Consider the following 22,670-nt stretch of genomic DNA (forward strand, 5'->3'; position numbering starts at 1 on the left):
TTTACCTGAAAATTAACAAAGGTGACCTACAGGAAAAGTTGCAAAAGAGTAGTAGTTTTCCTTTACAATGGCAGCTAAAAGGAGGGTGGAAATGCATTTGGATTTCCCGTCTTTTTAAGTGAAACCTTCCCAAACTGCCCCGTCTCTTAAAGGTTAAGACTGATTTTTGGTAAAAAAAACAATTTATTCAGTGAGATGAAGCAGAAATAATGAACATTTGGAAAATAATTTTTATTAAACCTCACAAAAAGTTTTTCATTATCATGTTGATGAGTTAACTGTATTTTCATGTTACACACATTAAAACAGCATTGGCCAAAAGTACTGGACCAGAAACCTGATAAGAATACCCCGTCCCCCATTTTAAGAAATATTATGTGTTGGTTATAGTTATATATAACATAATAAATGAAGAAACTGTTATAGAATTCAAAGCTTCATGAAAAAATAAATAAGAAGGTTTATGAATAAACTTAGAAAATAAAACATGCATAAATATAAATCTCTATACATTTACTTACTCTGAAATCTGTTCTACTATTACAAAAATTGTACTCTTTTGTCAGTTCAATTAGTAATTTGCTTGGCCACCTATATAGCACCCATGTTTCTCACAATATATCAATGCTTTAAGATCTACACAAATCATACCCACCTTTTAATTCGGGGGGAAAAAAAAAAAAAAAAAAAAAAAAAAAACGTATCATTTTACAAGAAACTGCTGTCAAATATGCCAGTAATAACTCATGGTCCTGTACAATATTACATTATGAAAACTAATTTTGGAGAAACAGGGAGCAAAACATGTTGAGTGGATGTGGAGATGAAATTCTTATAGTTGGCATTCATTAGCATTAAGGTATCAAATAGCATAGGACCTCAAAAACCATTGAGAAATAAGAACTGGCTGAAATGTCCACACATGGCACTTAATTATAGATTGGAAAGGAAAGAGACCTGATCAAATGAAAAGCTATAAGAAATATACCTTCAGTATGACACACAAGGTTTACAGAATTTTATCTCTTAGGATGACAATGTTGCTACCTACAAAAGCTGGTAACAGATTGGTTCACACAAAGGAGAGATTGGGTTAGTTTATTTGACTATGGCAAAGCCTACCTATGACAGTGAATGCCTTAGTGGAGAACTTTCTAAGTTAAACTGGAAAACCAACCATGCATCCAAACAGGGTGCAGAGTATCAAACCCAAGCAAATCCAAACTAACAGCACCACAGATAAAAGAATAAAACTTTATGGCTTTTACTAACCATATAACAAATTTTTAGAAGAAATTAAAGACACCAATGTGCTTTAAGACCAGACAATATCTAAAAATGCAATGAATGGATCTGCAGCTGAAATTATGACATCAAAATTAAACTGCTACAGAAAATTTATAAAATGCCAACAGAAGTGCTATGATTTTAAACAAGCATGGTTCTTTATTCATCATGCATTCAGTTTTCGATTCATAACTTTAATTCCAGACGAACTAAGTAATAGCAATAAAAAATTATTATTTTATGCATGTGTGATCTGCTTTTCCATTACTAAATCCTTTAAATACTATTAATAGTTATTCCATGACTAAATAGTATTAACAGTTATTAAACTAATAATCTCTGAAGTAGTTTAGATTGGCAGAAAATTCTTATATATGCATTAGTTTTCCATTTATACAATAACTCTTTTACTACTAAACATTAGTAAATGAAAGAAATTGACCAAAATTATTTTATCCAGTAGCTAGTAAATGACTTTTGACCATCACTGTATGATGCAGAAGTTTTTTTGAAAAAGTATTATCTTAACCCACAAAAACTGGTATCTTAAAATCATTCTACCTGCCAACATAAATGGAAATAACAACAAATAAATATTTCATACCTCTGGCTGAGTAAAATTCTTTTAAAGCTTTATGTTATTTATTGCTAGTGAGACAATAATATAGTTAAAACCATACTACAATATATATTTATATACAGATTGTCAGAAAGGTGTGTTTAACTCCTTTCTAACTTGATTGCCAAGCTTTTGTTTTACACATTAGTAAATTAAAACAATTTCAAAAATAGTACAATACTAAAAATCCATTTAACCATATTTTAGAATACAACAGATTTGAGAAATAAATTCGAGGATAATTATTGCACCTGGAAGGGACAGAAACTGATTCACAGACATTATAAAACAATGCAAAAATTGCTGAGTTTTTATGTATGACAACATATCAATTCACAACAGATTTGTAATCTTAAATACGGTGTAAAAATCAAACTAATTATTCTTTTTACATTTACTTCATTTACATTGATGCTTTTCCTAATAAATATTAAAATCCTATAATTTATTCACATTCAAAATGCAATGTTCGCAGAATTAGAAATATCAAGTCACTTTCAGTACTTTTCACTGATGCTACTAGATTAACATCAGAAACAGATATATATAAAAATAGCATTATTGAAATTGGCTTTTCTTCATTAATTCTAGTATTTTACTTGAATAACAAGTTATCATTCATTGAAGTTGTCACACACTCACACACATACAGGAATATCATATTTACTGTTACAAATATATGCAAATAATCTGCAGATATCTGAAATACGAGATTATAACAACTGTGAAATGTTTTAGTTATGCAGTAATGCATAAGATTATGTAATATTTCCTAATGCATTTTAAACCATGACTATATACCTTTCAAATATATATTTATATTCTGAATGTTCAAAAGCATTTAAAACATGACAACTCTAATACATATAATTAAAATAATAACTTAAATCAATGATTTTTCAGTTTAAAAATAGAGAAAAATAAATACACACACAATAATTTTTGAGTTACTTAAAACTGTTTATGATGGCCTGCAATGAAATAATTAGAAAAGTTAAACATATGAAACAGGAAAACAAATAAAATATTATATAACTTTCATTAGTATAGTTTATTTTATACATTTCATAAATTTGTTCTTTGCTAAAACTTGTGCAGTTATCATACACTGGTACAGAACATTTGTATCATAAATGAAAAATAAATGTAATATGCCTCTAAATAAAATCATTTTATGATATGTCTATATTTAACCAGCTATCCTTAACATTTCATAGGCTTTTAATCTAATAGCCAATAAATGAAAATTCTGAAATTACTTTCACAACAGCACAAAAAATACAAAAATATTTCAGTAATATTGGAAATATATCTCTTCATATGATGAAAGGCATTTAATCAACCTGACAACCTGAATTTAAAAAGAAAGGCACAAATAACTGACAGCATCTTTATTATCTATATAACCTATACAAGCTAAAATGTCTTGTTTTTGCAGATGTAAGAGAATTGAACAGAATTTCTACATCTTCACTTCAGTTTGCTCATTTGAAAGAAATGCAACAGGATTCATTCTAGATACATTTTGCAGGAAGGCAAAAAAAAACCTGCTTCTTAAGTTAATACATATAAAAACTAAAGAATTGAAGCTAAATAAGTTCAGAATGCTGTTTCAGAAGACTGTGAATAAGATTTGATTCTAATAATTAAAGGATTAATAATAATTATTCTTTTCACTAACACTGACTTACAGAATGAAGCTGCATTTTACATCAGTTCACAACTAAACTTTCAAACTAAAAAACTTTAGTTGGGAAATATTTTTAGGAAGAATAATCTACCTCTTGATTGTCATAGCAATTTAGGAACCATCTTGTTTCAAACCATAGATACTGCTGCAATTAATAAAATTTCACAGGTATTGTTCATATTCCTCCTTCTCCCAGCTACTTCAAAATTTACCATCCCATTGAAGAAGATTGATTTTAGAATAAATAAAACTTAGAAGATTGATATGGTTTATTTGATTATGGCAAAGCGTGCTATGGCCATCTACCTTTGTGGAGGCTTTTCTAAGGTAGAAAAGTTTGTAGTACTTGTTTGAAGGTATGTTACAAATGAGAAAAACCATGAAAACACACCATGCAGCCAGCCTGCTTGCCTGGAATTGAACTAAGGCCAAACTACCAGTGTTCAACAATTTAGCACTCAACTGTTGGTGGTTAACTGGCTACAAATAGCAACAAGGAAACTACAGATTGGCCTATAGCAAAGGTAATTAACAGAGAAAACGTTGATCAAGCGTCTTGGACCTAAGTTAGCAAATTTAAATAGATGAAGGAATCATTTCAATCAGTCCTCTACTTGACTAATGAAATCTGCTGTTACTGTACGACTATTCAATGTTTTTTTTTTTTTTTTTTTTTTTTTTTTAGACACAGGTGTATATTCATGTTCTGCTTAAGCTGAAATCTAAGCATGATTACCTTTTAATAAATAATCTAATTTGAAAATTTTAATGCCCCTCTGTCACTAATAACACCAAAGCTGTAACTTTCTAGAATGCATCATGTTTATGTCAGAAGCAATTTATTTTAGTTAAAGTCAAAAAGACGTTACATCAAGTTACTAGGCTTATATCACTATAGACATATCCTGTGCTTCAGGCATACGTTAATTTCCAATACCAAATTTAATTGATCTGGATGTATATTTTCCAATTAAAACTTTTAGACCAAATGTTTAAACATAACTTAAATAATCAAAATCATAAAAACAACCTTGTATTTAGTGTAAGTATATTGAAACACTCAATCGATTTCGAGGGCAGCTAAAGGTCCCTCCTCATCAGGAGAAAGAAATACCTAGAAAGAAGAAAAATAAAGGGGAAGGAGTCTCAGAAACATGTGGTCCTTATCAGCACTGCACGTGGTTATAACCAGATTTTTAATCAGAGTTACACTGGCCGCCTACTTTTACTGAGCCAGGCTATCTGATCAAACATGAACACAAAGGACAAGAAAATTAGCGAAGTTAAAAATCTGAACAATACATTTTCCCCTGATTCATCCATTATTGGTCTTAAGATAGTTTACTGCACAAGCTATCTTACAAAATATCTTTCTCATAATGATGTTGCCTTGGACGGTATTGTAGTTAGTGGAGACTGCTAGTCCTAACACTAGAATGCATGCTTAAATCCTGCATAAGGGATTTAAACATGCAATCCTGAACTTAACATGGGCCTTCTCACAGGTTACTCCCAGGGGTGCAACAAGGATAAAAATTTCTTTGATGGTGAGATAGCTAAATGACAAATGAGTTTGGCCATTTTTAACAAATGCAAGTGTTTTGATACTTGATTTAAAAAAAATACTCATAATGGTTAGTTCAAGAGATAAAACTGATAGACCCAAGAGAAATACTGGAAATTAGAATCTCAAATGTAACTCAAATAATGCTTTTCTCATAGTGAAAGGCAAAAGGATGGGATTTTGACACTAGAATTGAAATTACGACTTTTGGAAGTGCATAGAACAATGACGATCAGGATTTAAGACTCCAATAATGTTAATGCAGTCTCCAGAAGTAAAAGAAATTTCCAATCACTACAAATAGCCAGATTAGTTTAGACCAAGATATGTAAATCGGTGATTTAGTTACAAAAAAAAAAAAAAAAAAAAAAAAAAAATGCAATAAAAGAAAACTCACATTTACAATCAGTGTTATGAGTATGATGGTAATCATTCTATTGTGGAAATGCAGGATGATTATAAATGAAAATGTCTCAAAGTTTTTATTACATGAGCACAAAAAGTATTTATACTGAAAAATTAAGTCATCTTACAATACCTTCATTGCCAGGCCTTTCAAATGCCCAGTTTTCACACAAGTACCCTCCCGAGTGGGCAGATGGGCATGGGTCCAGAGATAACATTAAGCCTAAATAACCTCCCACAGCATGCCACCTGTCAGATCACACGACCGGCTGAAAAGCATTCGCCTAGAGAATAAAGTTTCTTCCATCAATATGCACTCTAAAAGGATGATTTTTAATGATCTCAAATTAAGCATTCAAATTAAATTAGAGTAAGTGACAAACTGAATGAAGCTAAAGAAGCTCTCAGTGTCCTCATTGCTCTGGTTTCTATAAGAGACAATGAAAAACTTCAAGAACAGATAGACTACTCATCTGAGTCAAGCATAGCAAAATTCCTCCAAGATATCATGAACAATACGCTTATTTTAAGCTGTTCTCCTATGAAGATTGACATTTTATTATCGGAAAATATGTGGACTCTGCAATTAATATTACCATTTCAATTTCTGCCTTTATAGGTTTCATGGAGGAGAGACAGCAATATATGTGAAAAGTAATTTTCCCTTAATTGAAGGGTATGAGTAATACTAAGGTATATGAGGCACATAAAAGCTTTGTGAACCTCTGCAAATATGGAAATACAACTGGCTTGTATTCATGTTATACATGCTATAGGAAGGGACTATAACGTCAAGCAACAAGACTGGGGATGCAGTTGTATTAATAACAGTAAGTTAGGTTATTTGGTTAATGGCAAAGCATGTGGACTATCAGCCCAGAGGAAGGGATGCCTTTGCATAGGTCTTTTCTTAAGGAAACTGGCTCAGAGTCATGTTAAACGTTGGTACAACCATGAAAACTTCCATGCAGCCAGATTTAAACTCAAGACGAACTATCAGTGTTCAGTAGTTTTACTAATCAGCCATTGGCGGGCCTAATAACAGAGGAATAGCAGGACATTGGTATATTTTCAGCTTTCTTCATGATCTCTATTTCTGGAAGTACTTGCCTACATAGCTCACATTAGCAACAGATAGATGAAAATACTTAACATTTTATCTCTTTGACAGATTTTCTAATAGCCCTCTCTGAACAGAATGCATTTACTTCAGATCATCCTCAGGTGTTAACCTTCTTAGAATTTGTAAACCAGATATCGATTTAGACAAAAAATCATGAATCGGACTAATACCATCTCATGCATTTGGTATTGCATTTGCTTAGTAGATATATAACTCACATGAAATAATAAAAGAATAACGACACTACCTTTTATGTGAAAGATTTTAATTTCTCAAGATTTTATTTAATGGAAGCCTTTTGTTGCTATGAATGTCAACTCAATTCTCATTAATAAACATTTATGTTTAGGTTATTTGACTATCACAAAACACACAAGGGCTACTGCCTAACGGTATGGATATCTTCATGGAGGACTTTCTATGGGAAACTGGCACATATGCACACTACAGGTTGGTTTTTCATGGGAAAAACCATGAAAAACCAACCTTGCAGCCAGCTTATTCACATGGGATTGAGACCAGGTCAAACTCCCAGTATTCAAGGGCCTTAACCATTTGGCCACTGGTTGGCCAAAGAGAAAGAATGATAATATTAGTCTGTTTAAGGGGTGGTTCTTTTTAGGCATTTTCAGATGTATGATAATTTCCAAATACAATAACAAGCATTTGGACACATATATGAAGAAGAGAAAGACAAACTTTAGCAAATTATCTCAAATAACAGTCATTCTCAATGTTCAACCATCTTATCCCAAGTCTGAGGATCTAATCAAACAAGAAGTTAAGAACTGGTTACAAGCACCTATAATAAAAATTGCCCTAAATTCATTACTCTGCCTGAAATCAACTCTACATTAAAGTAAACAAATAGCAGCAGAGCTCCAGAGATTGATAATATTTATGCTATAGGGATAGTTATTATGATAATATTTATTTAATTTTTATATAGAATAACATGCTCATTAATTTTCAAAACTGCCAAAATTTGCAGCAATTTCAAGGCTTGTCATTTTTACTCCCATATCCCAGTTGTTTGGAAAAAAGCTAACATTTTACTCATCCTGAAACCTAGAAAGAAACTACAATTTGCAGATATTTTTGTGTGCTAATAGATCTTATTTCTTTACATGGCAAGTTATTTGAAAGGATTACACAACACAGAGCATTTATTCGGGAAATATGTATTTTTGTGCAATCATTAGATTTTTATAATGGACAATTTAAAAATAATTTTCACAAGTTTTTGACAACATAAAAAATAGAATTTTTAAACCACAGAAATGACACATACTCATCATCAGTTTTATATTCATGACATCAGTTTTATATTCATGATTTCTCCTGTTATGGTTATGACAGACATTGTCTTAACCACATGCTAGACACATGAGACTGACTTTCCATCAAAATCAAGACACTCAGACTATGTGATAGCCAGACTAATGAAGGAAATCCCATAAACTGATGACTAACATCTCCATAATGTCTATTTCTAATAAGAAAATACAAACAAAAAGAGACTGTCAGCAATATCATTTCAGAAGTCAAGGCCGCCTAACTATAAGAGTGATAATTAACACATTCTTTATGTAAAAAAAATCAGGTAAACAGAGTCAAAAGCAAGGCTTACAGCATGTCAATCAAGCCAATTCTGAATAAGAACTCGCAATTAAATCTTGGGGAGAGCATATTTTCTTAGCTGTTATATGCCAGATTATTATTTGTGTCTCCAGCCTGGACTTCTATTTCTGACAAGGAATTACCCCACTTTAAATGCTTTAGAACCAGTTTTTGACAATTACAAAGGAGCACTCCACTTCATAAGTGCTTCAGAGAGACCTTAAGCTGGAACTCCTAAAAATTACCTCAATGATTAATGAAAAATTCTTCAGGTAAACTTAAGCATTTGTGCTATCATTACCTGCTAGCAAAAAGTTGATTATCAGATATTACTAAATTACTATTACCCAAGACCATATGCTATGTGCATGATCAGAGGCCTCATTATGCTGTAGTGACTTCATTTTCCACAAAAAGACATGGCTTCCTCAATGTTTATTTTGAGGAGCTCTTTTGGCTCAACTGCTTGGGGTTTTATGTTGCAGCACTGGAGGATTGAAAAATGAACCTCCACTTTAACACCACAGCAATCCCTAACTGGTGTCATTAACTGCCAAACATCACAATTAACAAATCCAAAGTGTTCTCCAATAACAATGGGTTCCAACAACCAAATATAGATGGCTGTTAGACAACAAGGTCACATGGCAACAACACATGTACGAGCTGTTGTCATGTAAATTCTTCAATTATACAATTGTTTACACATTTCTTCGCGAACATACACATCAATGAATCTAATCATTTCCTGTACTGCATTCAGGCACCTACCTTTTTTACTCCTCCCATCTCAGCTTCCAAGCTCAACTATTTTTTAAGGAACCTGCGCTCATTTACTCTCATTCATCAAATTATTATCGGCAGATTGTTAAAGGTTGAATTATGCTTTTAATTATAACATAGTAAGGTATTATCTCACAAAAATACTTATTTTCACAATAAATATCTAAAATTTTATTTGATTTACAGTATAAAATTATACACTCTCTTAGCATTTCCTTCATGCTAAAACTATTTTTACATATTCTTAGCTTCCAAAAAGTTTCTTAAGATTTCAGTCAGTGTTGTATACAATTTCTAAAAATGTATCAACTGATGAATAATTATGCTTTCATTAAATTTGCTTAAAACAAAACTCAGTATGAGGAACAAACAGTGCTGGTCCTGAAGAGGATTAGATAAATTTACAACAGTAAAAGTATTCATATATATTGAATGATTCACCACACATCATCAACGTTTGAAAATTAGATTTAAACCTATGAATAATTTTCTACAATTTCTTCCTGATTTGTAATGCAGCTCATATATATTTTGAAAGATAATACTTACAACATCAATTGATAATTTCTGCCCCACTTCAATAATCATACGTCGCATACAATATTCATTCAACAGGAAACAAACAAACAAACAAAAAAAAAAAAAAAAAAAAGCAACACATCAGCTTGAACTAAAAAAAGAAGAAAACAACACAGGTCATAATATGCAATGTAAAGCAAAAAATTATACATATATAAAAGACAAAAGGGCCGGATCCATTCCCTTTGCTGAAAAACAGCAAGAGATGACATTCTGAAATATGTTTCAAGACAGACAATTGCTCCTTCACAGCTGATACAAAATATGTTTCTGAGCATACATATTCTTCTGACAAATAAAAGGAAAGAGTGGAAAAATCCGAAGTGTTCTGTTTAACTGAGTACGCTGTACATTAGATTATTTTGGTTATAGTAGAGCATGTGAAGACTATCTAAGGAAAAAGATGCTTCTGGACTTTTAAGACATTTTATGGAAGACTTTTCAAGAACTGGCTCGTAATCAAGTTACATATGGAGAAAACTATGAAAACTCTTGTAGACAGCCTGTTCACAACTATTTTAACCCAGATTGAGCAAAACTACCAATGTTCAGAGATTTTTACTATTCAGCTACTGATTGGCCCATATGCTGCACACAGCCATTACTTTCATATATTGTGGATTTAGTTCTAGTCCACTGCAATGAAAAAAGTCATTTTAATATTTTGATTTTGCCTTGCATTTAAAAGTTATATTTCATTCTACACATACTATAATTTCTACAGCAATGAAGCTCTTTCGCCTTCTCACTATTAAGTGTATGTAGTGAAGTAAGATTTTTTATTTCCATCAAATATGTTTGTTTGGATTCATATTTTAGCTTATAGTCTGAGAAACAACAATCTGCCTATCACAGCATTTAACAAGTTTTCTCTCTAAGATAGATCCTCTCTTCAGTTCTAGTTTTAAATTTACAATAAATGAACTATGACTTTTCCTTTTGTTTGAACACTTATAGGAAATTGTAAGATTATTAAGAGCCTTAGATTCAATACAAACTTCTTGAAAATGTTTGAAATATTGCAAAGGTTAACAATCTGTACACTACACAAATGCAATTTAACTGAATGCAAATCATATTTTTTAATATTTTGAAAACAGAAACTCATTAGGATTATTTTAACAACAAAAAAATTAAATAACAGTGTTCTGAAAAATTAGGTAAAAAATATATCACCACTGAACAATTAGAAGCAATTAAACGATTGCAGGGTGCACACAAACAGTCCCTGATTTCAAGATGTTACATAGTTACTGGAATATTTCCATGAAATTTTGCATGATGCACAATTAACTGAAAATATTTTCATATCTTTCTTAAGAATTACTAGTTTTGCCTTAGGCAACTAGAGTCACATCAAAAATAGCATTTACTGCACAGTAAAAAAAGCTGGTATGCACTAGAACTTGCCAAACATGCAGTGCTGTGATTTGTATATAGCTTTCTGAACAAGACAGAACAACAGCTTTATTTTCCAACCTGATGGATAGGATGAGCTGGACCCAATAATAATTTTTGCAAGAGATCATCCTAGGATCACCAGGCTTAACCACTTGAGACTTTTACTTTTGGGGGCTTGTTAAGGGCAAGGTCTATGTACCTCCACCACTCACAAGCTTGAATGATCATCAGGATTGCATCCATGCAGCTGCATCACATCAGACACACACCTTCAAGATGTAAGGTTAGAGCTAGATTATCATCTCAATGCTTACCACTTCACAGGTGACATGCACAAATATTTGCAATTCTAATCGATATCACCAGATTTTTTTTTTTTTCCTAGTTCATGTAACTAGTGTTAACATTTGGACCAGATAGCTCTTAGGGTATTAAAGAAATATCCTTTCAAAAGGACTGATCAGGGACTGGTTTTGTGCTCGCCCCATATTAATTAGCCTATTTTCTGCACAATGAAAAGTATGAAATGCAAGAATTATAATATGATAGAGATGCAAAGCAAGCAATATGCTTGGCAAAATAATCCCGACTCAGTAGTAGCTCAATGTAGGTTTGCTCCCAAACTTCTGTTTGGGAGGGGGGACTTAAATGCACATCAATAAAATAAAACTGCAAATGTTTATCTTTTCTAATGACCAAAGGCTTATTTTTTTCGGTTTATATAATCATAAAATCAAAATGAGGGGGGATTGCAACTTCATTCTGTTATAAAAATTCAAATATTTAGCTGCCTTTAGTACTTTCATTGATACACAAATATTGAGAAATGTGTTAACATATGTATGTAATGCACTTTAAATACTTCATATTGAAGTTACATATACCTTATATCAAATAAGTCTATTCTCGAAAATAAACAAATAATATACTTTTCTTAATTTCCCATATGAAAAAATTATAAATTTATAGCTTAAAATAGAATAAACTGCTGCAAGAAAAAAAGCTTGTGCTGCATAACATTCATGAATTTGAGTATAACAACTTCTTACATTCCTCAAAGTTTTACTAATAATTTATTATTTTAATGAAAAACTAAAAACAACTATAGATGAAACCTTCCATATCAAATAAATGCAGCTTCAAGACAGTCAATTAAATAAATATTAAAATACTTTTAGCAAAGTGAAATTTAGCATTTTTTCAAAGATTGTAATTCATCCTTTTAAAATGCTAGAATGAACCCTGAACATAAGAGGAAATCTACCTGTGCAACAGTATAAACACTTTGGCTTAGATGTTGAATCATACAAATTTTGTTTCTTAAATGACGAAATTTCAATTACATTATGGAAGTTAAAAACATGCATTAATTTAACAAAGTATTACTATTCTTAATATATAATCCAAATACTTTAATATGAAAAATTCAGCTTTATAAAAATGCCAAAAAATGTATGAATTGCAGAAATACAAAGAAGTCACTGAAAGAAAGAAATGCAGCATTTAAAATAACTGTATTTCAATTCAATCAAATATTTCAGTATTTTTTCCCACACAATACATAGCCAATTATAATACAATCATTCATTTAATATATATCAAAAGTGCATTATTCAACAATTAATTACCAAGTTACATTCAGAAATAACAAGTAAAAATTTTTTAATACATGTCAACAAAGACCTGCTTGCTAAGATTTATCCTAAATTCTAAAGTATTATGAGTAGATAAACTACCATGGTTACGTATATGTTTCAAAATGTTTTGTTAAAAATATGAAATAAACAGTTTTTCATGAAAGCAGCAATGAAATACTCAAATAAAGAATTATATAATAAAAAGTAATCCTTAAAAAAATCTAACTATTATTATCCTTGTGTATCAACTAAAAATAATTTCAACATTAAAAAAATTTTAAGCAATTATTCCTGTATTAAAAAAGGTATTAAATTGATGAATGGTCCAATTCAGTAGTTCCCATAAAAAAGTACATTTCAAGCACCAAATAATAAAATAATTTGGTACTTGCATAAATTTCTAAACTATTCACTCACTATACTGGTGACTTTAGTTAAGTTTACTATATTTCACAAAATATATATACTTCTGGCACTGGACACAGTTACTCAAGGCACACCTTGTAAAACTGATAAAATACAAGGTAAGGAAAATGAGCTTATGAAATGATTGCAAATGTTTAACATAAAAAATTTATTTCCTCACATACACAAATTAGAGCAATTTAATTTTTGACGCCTATAAAAAGAATTCTGAAAACAATAATCTAAAATGCTTGATTTCTGGGTACCTGCATATAGTTTGCTTACAACAAAGCAAAAGAGTATGAAAAATCGTAAATAATGTTAAAAAAAAATATATTTAATGAATTTCTGTGTTAAAATTCAAACCTTGAAAAGAATAAACAAAGCTATTTTTATCCGATTCATCTTATGCACATAAAAATGATATGCATTAATTAAAATTTGAATTGAAATTAAAATTTTTAAAGAAATACAAATTGTTCATACAAGAGAAAAATACAAGCTGTATTATACACGAGAAAATGAAATCCTGTTGTTTAAATTGTTTCTGCTGCACAAAACAGGTAAATAAATTTAAGACAGAGATAACTGAAATCACATAGTACATCTAAACAGCATTTCAAAACCAACTATGCCTTCTCCATGGCAAAACCAGAGAACTCCAGAGGAAAGCTGAATAAGATTTAGTTTTCTCTTTATGAATTTCTTGGTATTTAACACTCTAGAAATTGATGCCCCACTATTTGGATGTTCATTCAGTACTATGCAAAATTTCCAATCCACTTTACTTACTGCTCTGTACTTGGAAAAATGAATGATCACCATTAAATTTTTTCCAGAAGTAAGCAGCTAAACAGTTGCATAAAAGAAATAAAAAACACAATACTGGTATTACTTTTCTGCTAAATTATATTTATCAAATATATCATTTGATGAATGCACAACACTTTATGTTTCCCAAGTTAACTTCACCCTGAATATTATAACTGTAATAATGTCACCTACCGTTTAACTTAGAAATCAAGAGGAAAAATCTTTTTTTTCCCCAGCAATGTTAGTAAAAATAGTATATGATACGGAAGTTAAGAAATTTTACAGTTGGCAGTTAATGTAGGATTTATATAATTTCACACAAGAATTCCAGATGCCATTTTCAAACAAAAGCACAGTAATAAAGTTTGTTTTGTAAATAAATTTACTATTAAAAAGGAGCTTCTTACACAAGCTGATAAAAGGGCACACATAGTAAAGAATTTCCTGTCTTTAATTTCAAGCCATCGCTATGCTTGAAATAATATATCACTTGATAATAATGGTTTAAAATCTGTTCCAATTTAAAAAGAGGTAAAGTGGGAATAATTAATGCAATTAAAATGGCTAGGGGATCAGCAAAAAAATCCATAAGATACAAACATGTAAAGTATTTCGAAGAGTAAGGGTGCATGTCAATAGAAGCTTAAACAGTTCGTGAGAATTTGACCAATGATTAGGGTTAATTTAGACAAAAATCATCAAAGCATTTCAACAAAAGAATTCCCTCTGGAGTAAATTATTCAGTGGTAGAATTTTTTACATATGAACAACACAAAAGACATTGCTCGTCTCTTAAATTTGGATTTATTCCTTCTGGAGTAAATTATTCAGCTGGTAAAATTTTTTACATGTGAGGAAAGCAAAAGCCATTGCTTGTCTAAAATTTCCCCTTAACATTTCCATTTAAATTACCACCAAACAAAGATTCAAATTTCAACACTTACTAAAAGTAATGAGAATGATGACCTTTGTTAAACATTATGCCAATAAAAATATAATTGACTCCAGAATATATATGGCTCTTAGAAATATGGATATGAAAAGATTGTGAAATAGATTATTTTATGAAATGCTAGAGTGGATATGTTTATACTTTCAGAAACATTTCATTCATTAGGAGACAGTAAATGCAGAAATTAATCTACATGAATGTCTATAACTGCTTCTAAGTACCAGACATTTTGAATCTAAGCTTATATTAAAGATGCAAAACCAGTTGCAACTGGTTGGTAATGGTTTATTCTCTGTTTCTAGTAAAGGAGAGGGGGGACGAAAACTTTCTGGTTGTTCAGTGTACCAAAAATTTGAGTATTCACATACGAAATTTTTATTTATATTAGTATTTTCAAATTACAGCTTGAGAAGTGAAGTTTTAATGTAAAGATCTTACATTAAATGAATTTTAGTACATCTCTCAGTTCTTTTACTTCATAATGAATTGATACAAAAGGACACATAGTTTTCTAAATTTTTAAGAAGGGGAAACTATCAAAACTGGGTTAAAATCAGATTATTTGTTATAACAATACACCTGATCATAATCTGCCTAAACAGACATCTAAGTGAAAGATTCCTAAGGAAATAATTAATTATACACATTACACTTGGAGAAAGCTATGAAAATTCAAATGCTGCAGGCTAGTTATATCACCGAAACAAGATTTCATTAAAGTAAGCCTTCAGCAATGAAATGGAAACAATAAAATTAACTTGCTCAAAATTTTCATTACAACTTCCATCTTCAATAACTACACAATTATTTTGTATTGTCCACTGAAAAGTTTTACTAACAGGTGAAAGAAAAAAGAGAGCAAGTTAATAGAAAAACAAATGAGAATATTTTTGCAACATATCAAGACCTTTTGATAAGGAAAGTAATAGTGTGAAAAAACTAAAAACTGAAGGAAAAAAAGGGGGATTACATAATGCGAACATTTCAAAATAAACCACAAAAAATTAAACAGATTACACAGTTCTAAGAACCAAGCTTTCAATTGAATGGCATGAATATTTTGATAAACTTAACTGTGATAATTAATAAACAACCTATCACTCTGAATTTTGTGCCAGATGACTTATATGTTAAATGTGAAATCTCTGGTCTCGTATACAATTAATTAAAGGCATCCATTTTAATAGTGAATACTTTTCTTCTATTACTACTATGCAAATGATCTTAATAATAAATACCTTACTGCATGCTTAATTTTTTTTTTAAGCATCAGAAATCTCCCCTTTTATTTTGGAAAGCTGTATAAGTATTTAGAATCCTCCAAGACTGATTCAATGAAAAAATGCAAACACTGAACAATTAAAAAAAACTATGTCATCAGATTTGGATTGTTATTATGCTACTGCTTATACTTCACAGCCCTTATAAATTACACAGCAAATGTTGGTCCCTCTTTGTGAAGTATTTTCTTATGAAATTGTCTGCTAGCAATCCCTTCATGGAACAAAAAGAAATGTATTTTCAGTTTTAATTTTTCTGAGGGTAAGGAAGGAATGGTTAAACATGCATTTTTTTGCAAAACATTAGTGCTAGGTGGCTTTCTTTTAATTCATTGCAACAGAATGACTAGATATTTTATGATTTAGGTATTCGATCTTGAATGATTTTAATTCAGTTTTAAATGCTTACAAACATTCTATAGCCTTCCTAGGAACAGGTGTGGGAGACACTATATATTAGGATATGACCAACAAGAATATGAAAGAATACTAATCAGGGATTGGATTATTTAATAAGGTCAAAAGCACACTATGGTTATTTACTGCGGATATCTATGTGTGGTTTAACAAAGGCAACTGCAATCCCATGCAAATTTTTTCAGAAGTATGGCTGCATTTACAAACTCACATGACATCAGACTACTAATACAATGCTCAATAATGAGCAGGGAGATCAAAGCACAGCATTTATAAAACTAAGCACAGTACAATAAGCCACTTCACAGAAAATGTATAATATATGAACTTTACAGAAATGATATATATATATATCCCTTCTATTACCACATTGCAGATTTCCAGCTTAAAATGACCTGCAGTGAATACAGATTACAGCTTTTAAATCAAACAGGAAATTTTGCATTGATAGATTCATGGAAGAACTACAATTAAGTAAACTTCATTTTTTAAAACCCCTCTCCTGTTAATAAGATTTTTTTCAATTTTTCTACATATTTTAGCAAATAAAATAACTAAATTTTGAATATAAAACATTATTATGAAGATAATAGCGACGAGATATTAAGCAGAATTACATGGGTTTTAAAAAACTTGATGGAATAATTTATGCAACAAGCCATACTCAAAAAAATTCTTTCATACATATGAAAGGCAGAAGATTCTATGTATAAGATCTTTGAAAGATCAGAGAAATGCTTTAATTGATCAAATAAAAAAAGTGTGCAAAAGTCAGCACAAATTTATAAAAATACTTGTTTAATTAAACATAACTAAATCTGTGAAATAAACATGTATATAATTAAAATAACATTTCTGCAAAATATTTACAAAGTATTACAGTTTAAATTTTTTCTAGTTGATAACTATTTGACTAGGCAGGCATTATAGGCAGAATATTCAGAATCTTTACTTCATATTATATACTTAAAAGAAATCAAAACGATAAGTGTATTCTTGTAAATCACTTTAAATGACAAAAGTTTCATACCTTAACACAATGCTCGCATAACAGAGATGCAATAAATATAATTTAAAAACTTTCTTACATTGAAATTCCCAAAGGTACAGATATAGGAGAAAAAAACCACGAAAAGCAATATCAGAAACAGAAGACATGTTAAACTTTAGGTAAACAAACAAGAGAAAAATTATATAATGAATTATGAAGAATAAAACAAAACAGAATTTAAAGTTTCATTACTTTTTAATAAAGCACTTATGCAAGATACTTTTATTCTTGCAAGATACTTCTATTATACTTTCAGTTTACCTAATTAAAAATATTCTAATAAACCTAAACAAAAAAACAAAAACAAAAACAAACTTTAAGATAAAGCTTACGCTGCTTGGAAAATTTTAAAAAATAACGACAATGATCTTAAAAGCTATTTGCTGGAGACTGCTCTTTGGGTAGGACTTTTTATCACGGAAAACTAGTTTATATTTAAATGAATATAACACAAAAGTTCTTGAAAACAACTATGTCATCATCATGTTCACAGCTAGGAAAAGAATACAGAATAAAACAACGTTCTACTGTCTCAATTATTTGTATATTTAGGGCTCCGCTTATAAAACAATCTTCATTGCAAACTTAAAACAATAATTTACATGAATTTCTAAAAGAAAACAAAATGCATGTTTATATAGGGTTCACAGAGTATTCTAAACTGAATTAAAAAAAAATAATCTACATTGTTAATACGTCTTACTTTCCCAACAAATGAAGTCCTCCAAGACATTCACTTTAATAAAATCATTAAAAAGAAATATTTGCACATATGGAAGCTGGAGGAAAGTTGTTTTGCTGCCATTAAAATCCAGATCTCAGTCTCATGTGTCATCTATATTTGGCAGTCAAAACCAACTGTTTATTGATCAATGTTGGTTGCACTTGTTCATGACAGATAGCACAAGAGAAAATCAATGTCATCTTGTTCTTCTGCTCATGTTGAAGACAGAACATGTGATCCACTGAATGACAATTCTGATTGTCCAAGCGACTGCACAAGAGTTCTTTTACAAATACGAGGATCTGAAGTGGTCTTTTCTGTGTGACAAGCAAACCTACCACAAAGCCTTCTTACAGTGCCTTCATTTAATAGACAGCATATATATAGCAGTACAAACAATGAGCAAGCCCACTCAACTTCAGGACATTTTAACCTAATGGCAAACTTCGATCTGTCGGCATGTGTTCCACCATTGGACTGTGGACTGGAGTGTTAGCATCTAGTTGATGTTACTGTGATGCAGCTGGTTGTGTGCAAGGAGGCAGCATATCACATACAGCTTATGACTGTGAGGCAGTCTTGATGACCATTCAGGGCCCACTCCAGGAAATAGATCCAAATATCAGCAGGACAAGTTGAAGCACACTTTTGCCTGGCAGTATGATATTAGGTTTGCAGGAGACCTGAGTTCAACCCTCAAAGTCATTTCTGACCAACTTCATATTGAAGCACCCCTCTTCCCATCCTTACTAATATGTGGCAGTAGCTGCGAAGACAGCAAATGCCTGGACTTGCCACCCACATATTTTGTGGTTACTCCAACGTTAATAAGCAACTTCATAAAATCAAAAATATAATGAAATTGAGGTAAAAATTATACAGTGGACTTCATAACAATATGAAATGCACAATCAAATCACATATTGCATTTTATAGTAAGTAAAACAGCAATGAACACATAAAATGAACAAAAATAAATCCTATTTCAGGAAGCCATTTTCAAGACCAGCCCAAATGGAGGTGCTCTCTTACATTAATGCAACAGAAAACATATTTTCTAAGATTATTATACTGAAAAACTGTACAGCATTTTTTAAAATGAATATTACAAAATAATGAGAACTTTGGCATAAAACTGTGACTTGAGGCATTATTTACATATGCTACTGTACAAAATAACATGAAAAATAAATAATTCTTACTTTTAATGAGAGCTGATCCCATATTTTTAAACAACTTGAATACTACAGAATTTTTTTTAAATTCTACAAATCGTACAGATCTGGATCTTTGATTTTAAAAAGCAGGAAAAGGATGAAATGCCTAAAAATATTCCAAAATAAAAATAAATAATAATAATAATAATAATAAAAAAAATCCCACTAACACATATTCTACAAATATGTTTTAGCAGAGTTTTTTCCTCTCTAGCCAAATACACTTGACCCAAAAAACTGAGACTTTTGCTAACAATTTTTTTCTACTGCTATTTTCTGTTTATCAAATTTGTCCATAACAAGTGTCAAGAACTCAAGACTTCAGACAGTGTCAGGAACCCCAAAGCATCTAAAAACTGAAGCTCTTAATTTGAAATAGAACAGATAAATTTCTTCTAGCCAGTATTGATTCAATAATTTTCTTCAAAGATACTAGACAGGTACAAATATATAACAAGATAAATGGCAACTAAGGTCTCATTTCTTCTCTTGTTTGGGATAACAACATGCATATATATCATGCAATTAATATTTATGAATTTTCAAAATTATTGCAAACATATATGAATATTGTATGGACAAGCAGAATACCAAGAGCTTGGCACATTAATATTTACTGTTGAAAATGTTTGCCACTAATAATTATCTTGAAATATTTTTTTAAGATTAAATCTATCAAAGTTTAAAAAAAAAACCTTTACATTTCTTGCTGAAACAGCAGATAACTGAAAAAAGTAAATATAAAAGAAACTGATTCACATACATTACATTTTAGGAATACCAAGACAGTGTTTTGTAAATATGAAAACTAGATATTTTGACTGTTTTTACAAAGCTTTTCCGATTGCAGGCTACAGAAAAAAACGTTAAAACACCCAATTTTCTTCTCACAAAATAGATGATTTCCTGACCTCAGTAAATTTGATATGAAAAACATTCATACAGTAAATATAAGGAAGTATTTATGCAATAAACAATATACAGAAATAATTTTTTAAATACATTACTTTTGAACTCATTAACCAGTCATATTATTAAACACCAATGAATTTTAAGCTTCATAAACAAAACTGATTAAACCACTTGTTTCATTTCCTCAATCTAAGCCCCTTTATCTTGATCAAAGCAATGCATTTGTTGGGACAAAAATTCACGAAGCTAAGTATTTAAAAATATTAAAAAATCTAAAATCTCTATGTTTTCATAGCTACAAACACATATATTTTGAAATTTACTACACTGATTTTAACATAACTGATTATGATGAAAACAGAAAATATTTCACACTACTTTTCATCATTTTACGGCATAGTTGTTGATTTTATTTACTCAAAATGAAAGAAATAACAAAAATAACCATTCCATCACTAATGTAAGCAATTGTAAGATACACAATAAAATAGTTCCACATGATTTTAGGAAAAGAAGGAAGCTTAACTGGCAAAAGAGAGATTTACGAAAATATAAAGCAATAAATTACTGCACAGACATCACTGAATTACATTTATAAAGTTTATTTTTTAAATTTTTTTTAGGTTTGAATATTTATGACAATGAAACAAAAACTTATAATCTGAAGCATAGAATAACATATGGAGAAAGTAACTATAACACACCAGATAAAATCTTTATTTTCTCATAATGCAAGACCATTCTTGGCATTACTGATTAGAAATTTCACTCAAGATATAATAAACATAATTTAGTAAAAACTTTTCAGGAACAATAAATCTATCATCATGCCTGGCACTTGGTTCCAGTAGGAACTACTGCAATATAACATTTTAAAACTGACTAGTGACAAGCACCACCTTTCAAGTTTGCAACAGACATTAACTTACAATTTGTATTTATTGAGTTCATATTTGAACTCATTCAACTGTTGTACCATTGGTTTGGATGTACATATTTTAGTTAACTACATATGCCTTACATGTTACACAATTTTCACAGCATCATTATTTGTCAAAGTTGTCAAAGTTAAAACCTACAAAAGCATAAACAAATAAATTCCAAGTTTCTTTAAACTTTTAATAGGATTATTTTATATGATTGTGGCATTTGATAAATTTTCCAATTTCCTGCCAGCAGCTTTCTCAATGATATAAGATTTTCAGGCAGGCGTGTTTTTATAATATATCACAAATCCCATCACAAGGCAAAGGCTTTAGATAACAGCCATTTAGTCAAGCATGCCACACTAAAAAGCAAGGTTCTTTTGTCTTGCAATTTCAAAAAATATAGCACTCAAAAATTTTGTTGCCTTTTTTTCTTGGCATCTATGGCATCTAAAATTGGTTGTCGTTTGGCTTGATAACGGCGCCTTAGCTCTTCAATTTCTCTCTCCATTTCTGAGTCTAAGCTTGCCATGCGCTTACTTAGTTCATCATAACTTAAGAATTTTAGCTGAAACAATAAATCTGCTATTACTAAACATGTTATCTGAATACTAAATATACAAGTTTTTAAATAACTTCCCTTACTCTTTTTTATTTTAATTAATATTAACAAAATGACAACAAAACATAAAAAAAAAAAAAAAAAAAAAAAAAAAAAAAAAAAAAAAAAGCACAGCAAATAAATATTTATCACATCTAATATTAAACTCAAAAACCAAAGTAACTACTGTTCTTTTATTTATGTGACCAATATTACCTATAAATTAGGTACATAAAATTTATCAGCCTTCATGAACAAAACAAAATCCAGAAACATATTTCAATGGCATTTATTTAAATACATTTTATGTATTAATCTATAAAATTACAGAGCTAGCACAAAAGTTCAACATTACTTGTCATGCATGAAGTAATGTTGGGCTACCCTGTATTTTCACTTCACAAGCATTAGAAAATTTACTCATTACCAAGTTGCAAAGCAAGAATTGGTTGATCTTTGGATTATGGTAACTTGGCGATTTTTTTGGCGAAAATTTGGCGACCAAATCTACTACAGCAACCCTCTACTTTTTTTCCCGCCCCCATTTTGTCTTCACGAAGTAAAGACATATTTCTTTTCTTTTATTTACTCAACACTTTTTCCAACAATCTACTAGCCGAATGACACTTATGCTAGAAATTTTATGTAACAAAACTGCTTAATC

General features: G+C 30.3%; 1 protein-coding gene across 3 annotated transcripts in view; it reads right to left on the reverse strand.

The window, feature by feature from the left end:
• Positions 1-212: 212 nt before the first annotated feature.
• Positions 213-22,670, reverse strand: part of hpo (serine/threonine-protein kinase hippo) — a 97,309-nt gene continuing 74,851 nt past the window's right edge. The window contains exon 11 of one of the 3 annotated variants that reach the window (XM_035362386.2): positions 213-21,973. In XM_035362386.2, coding sequence (XP_035218277.1) covers positions 21,815-21,973 — 159 coding nt within the window. In that variant the 3' untranslated portion in view covers positions 213-21,814. The remainder of the gene's footprint in view (positions 21,974-22,670) is intronic. The other 2 variants (XM_035362388.2, XM_035362387.2) reach the window with 2 other exon arrangements.

Source organism: Stegodyphus dumicola, chromosome X2 (genome assembly GCF_044657685.1).
Source record: "Stegodyphus dumicola isolate Sdum_Otavi_A_Nest chromosome X2, ASM4465768v1".
In the NCBI taxonomy this organism is placed as follows: Eukaryota; Metazoa; Arthropoda; class Arachnida; order Araneae; family Eresidae; genus Stegodyphus; species Stegodyphus dumicola.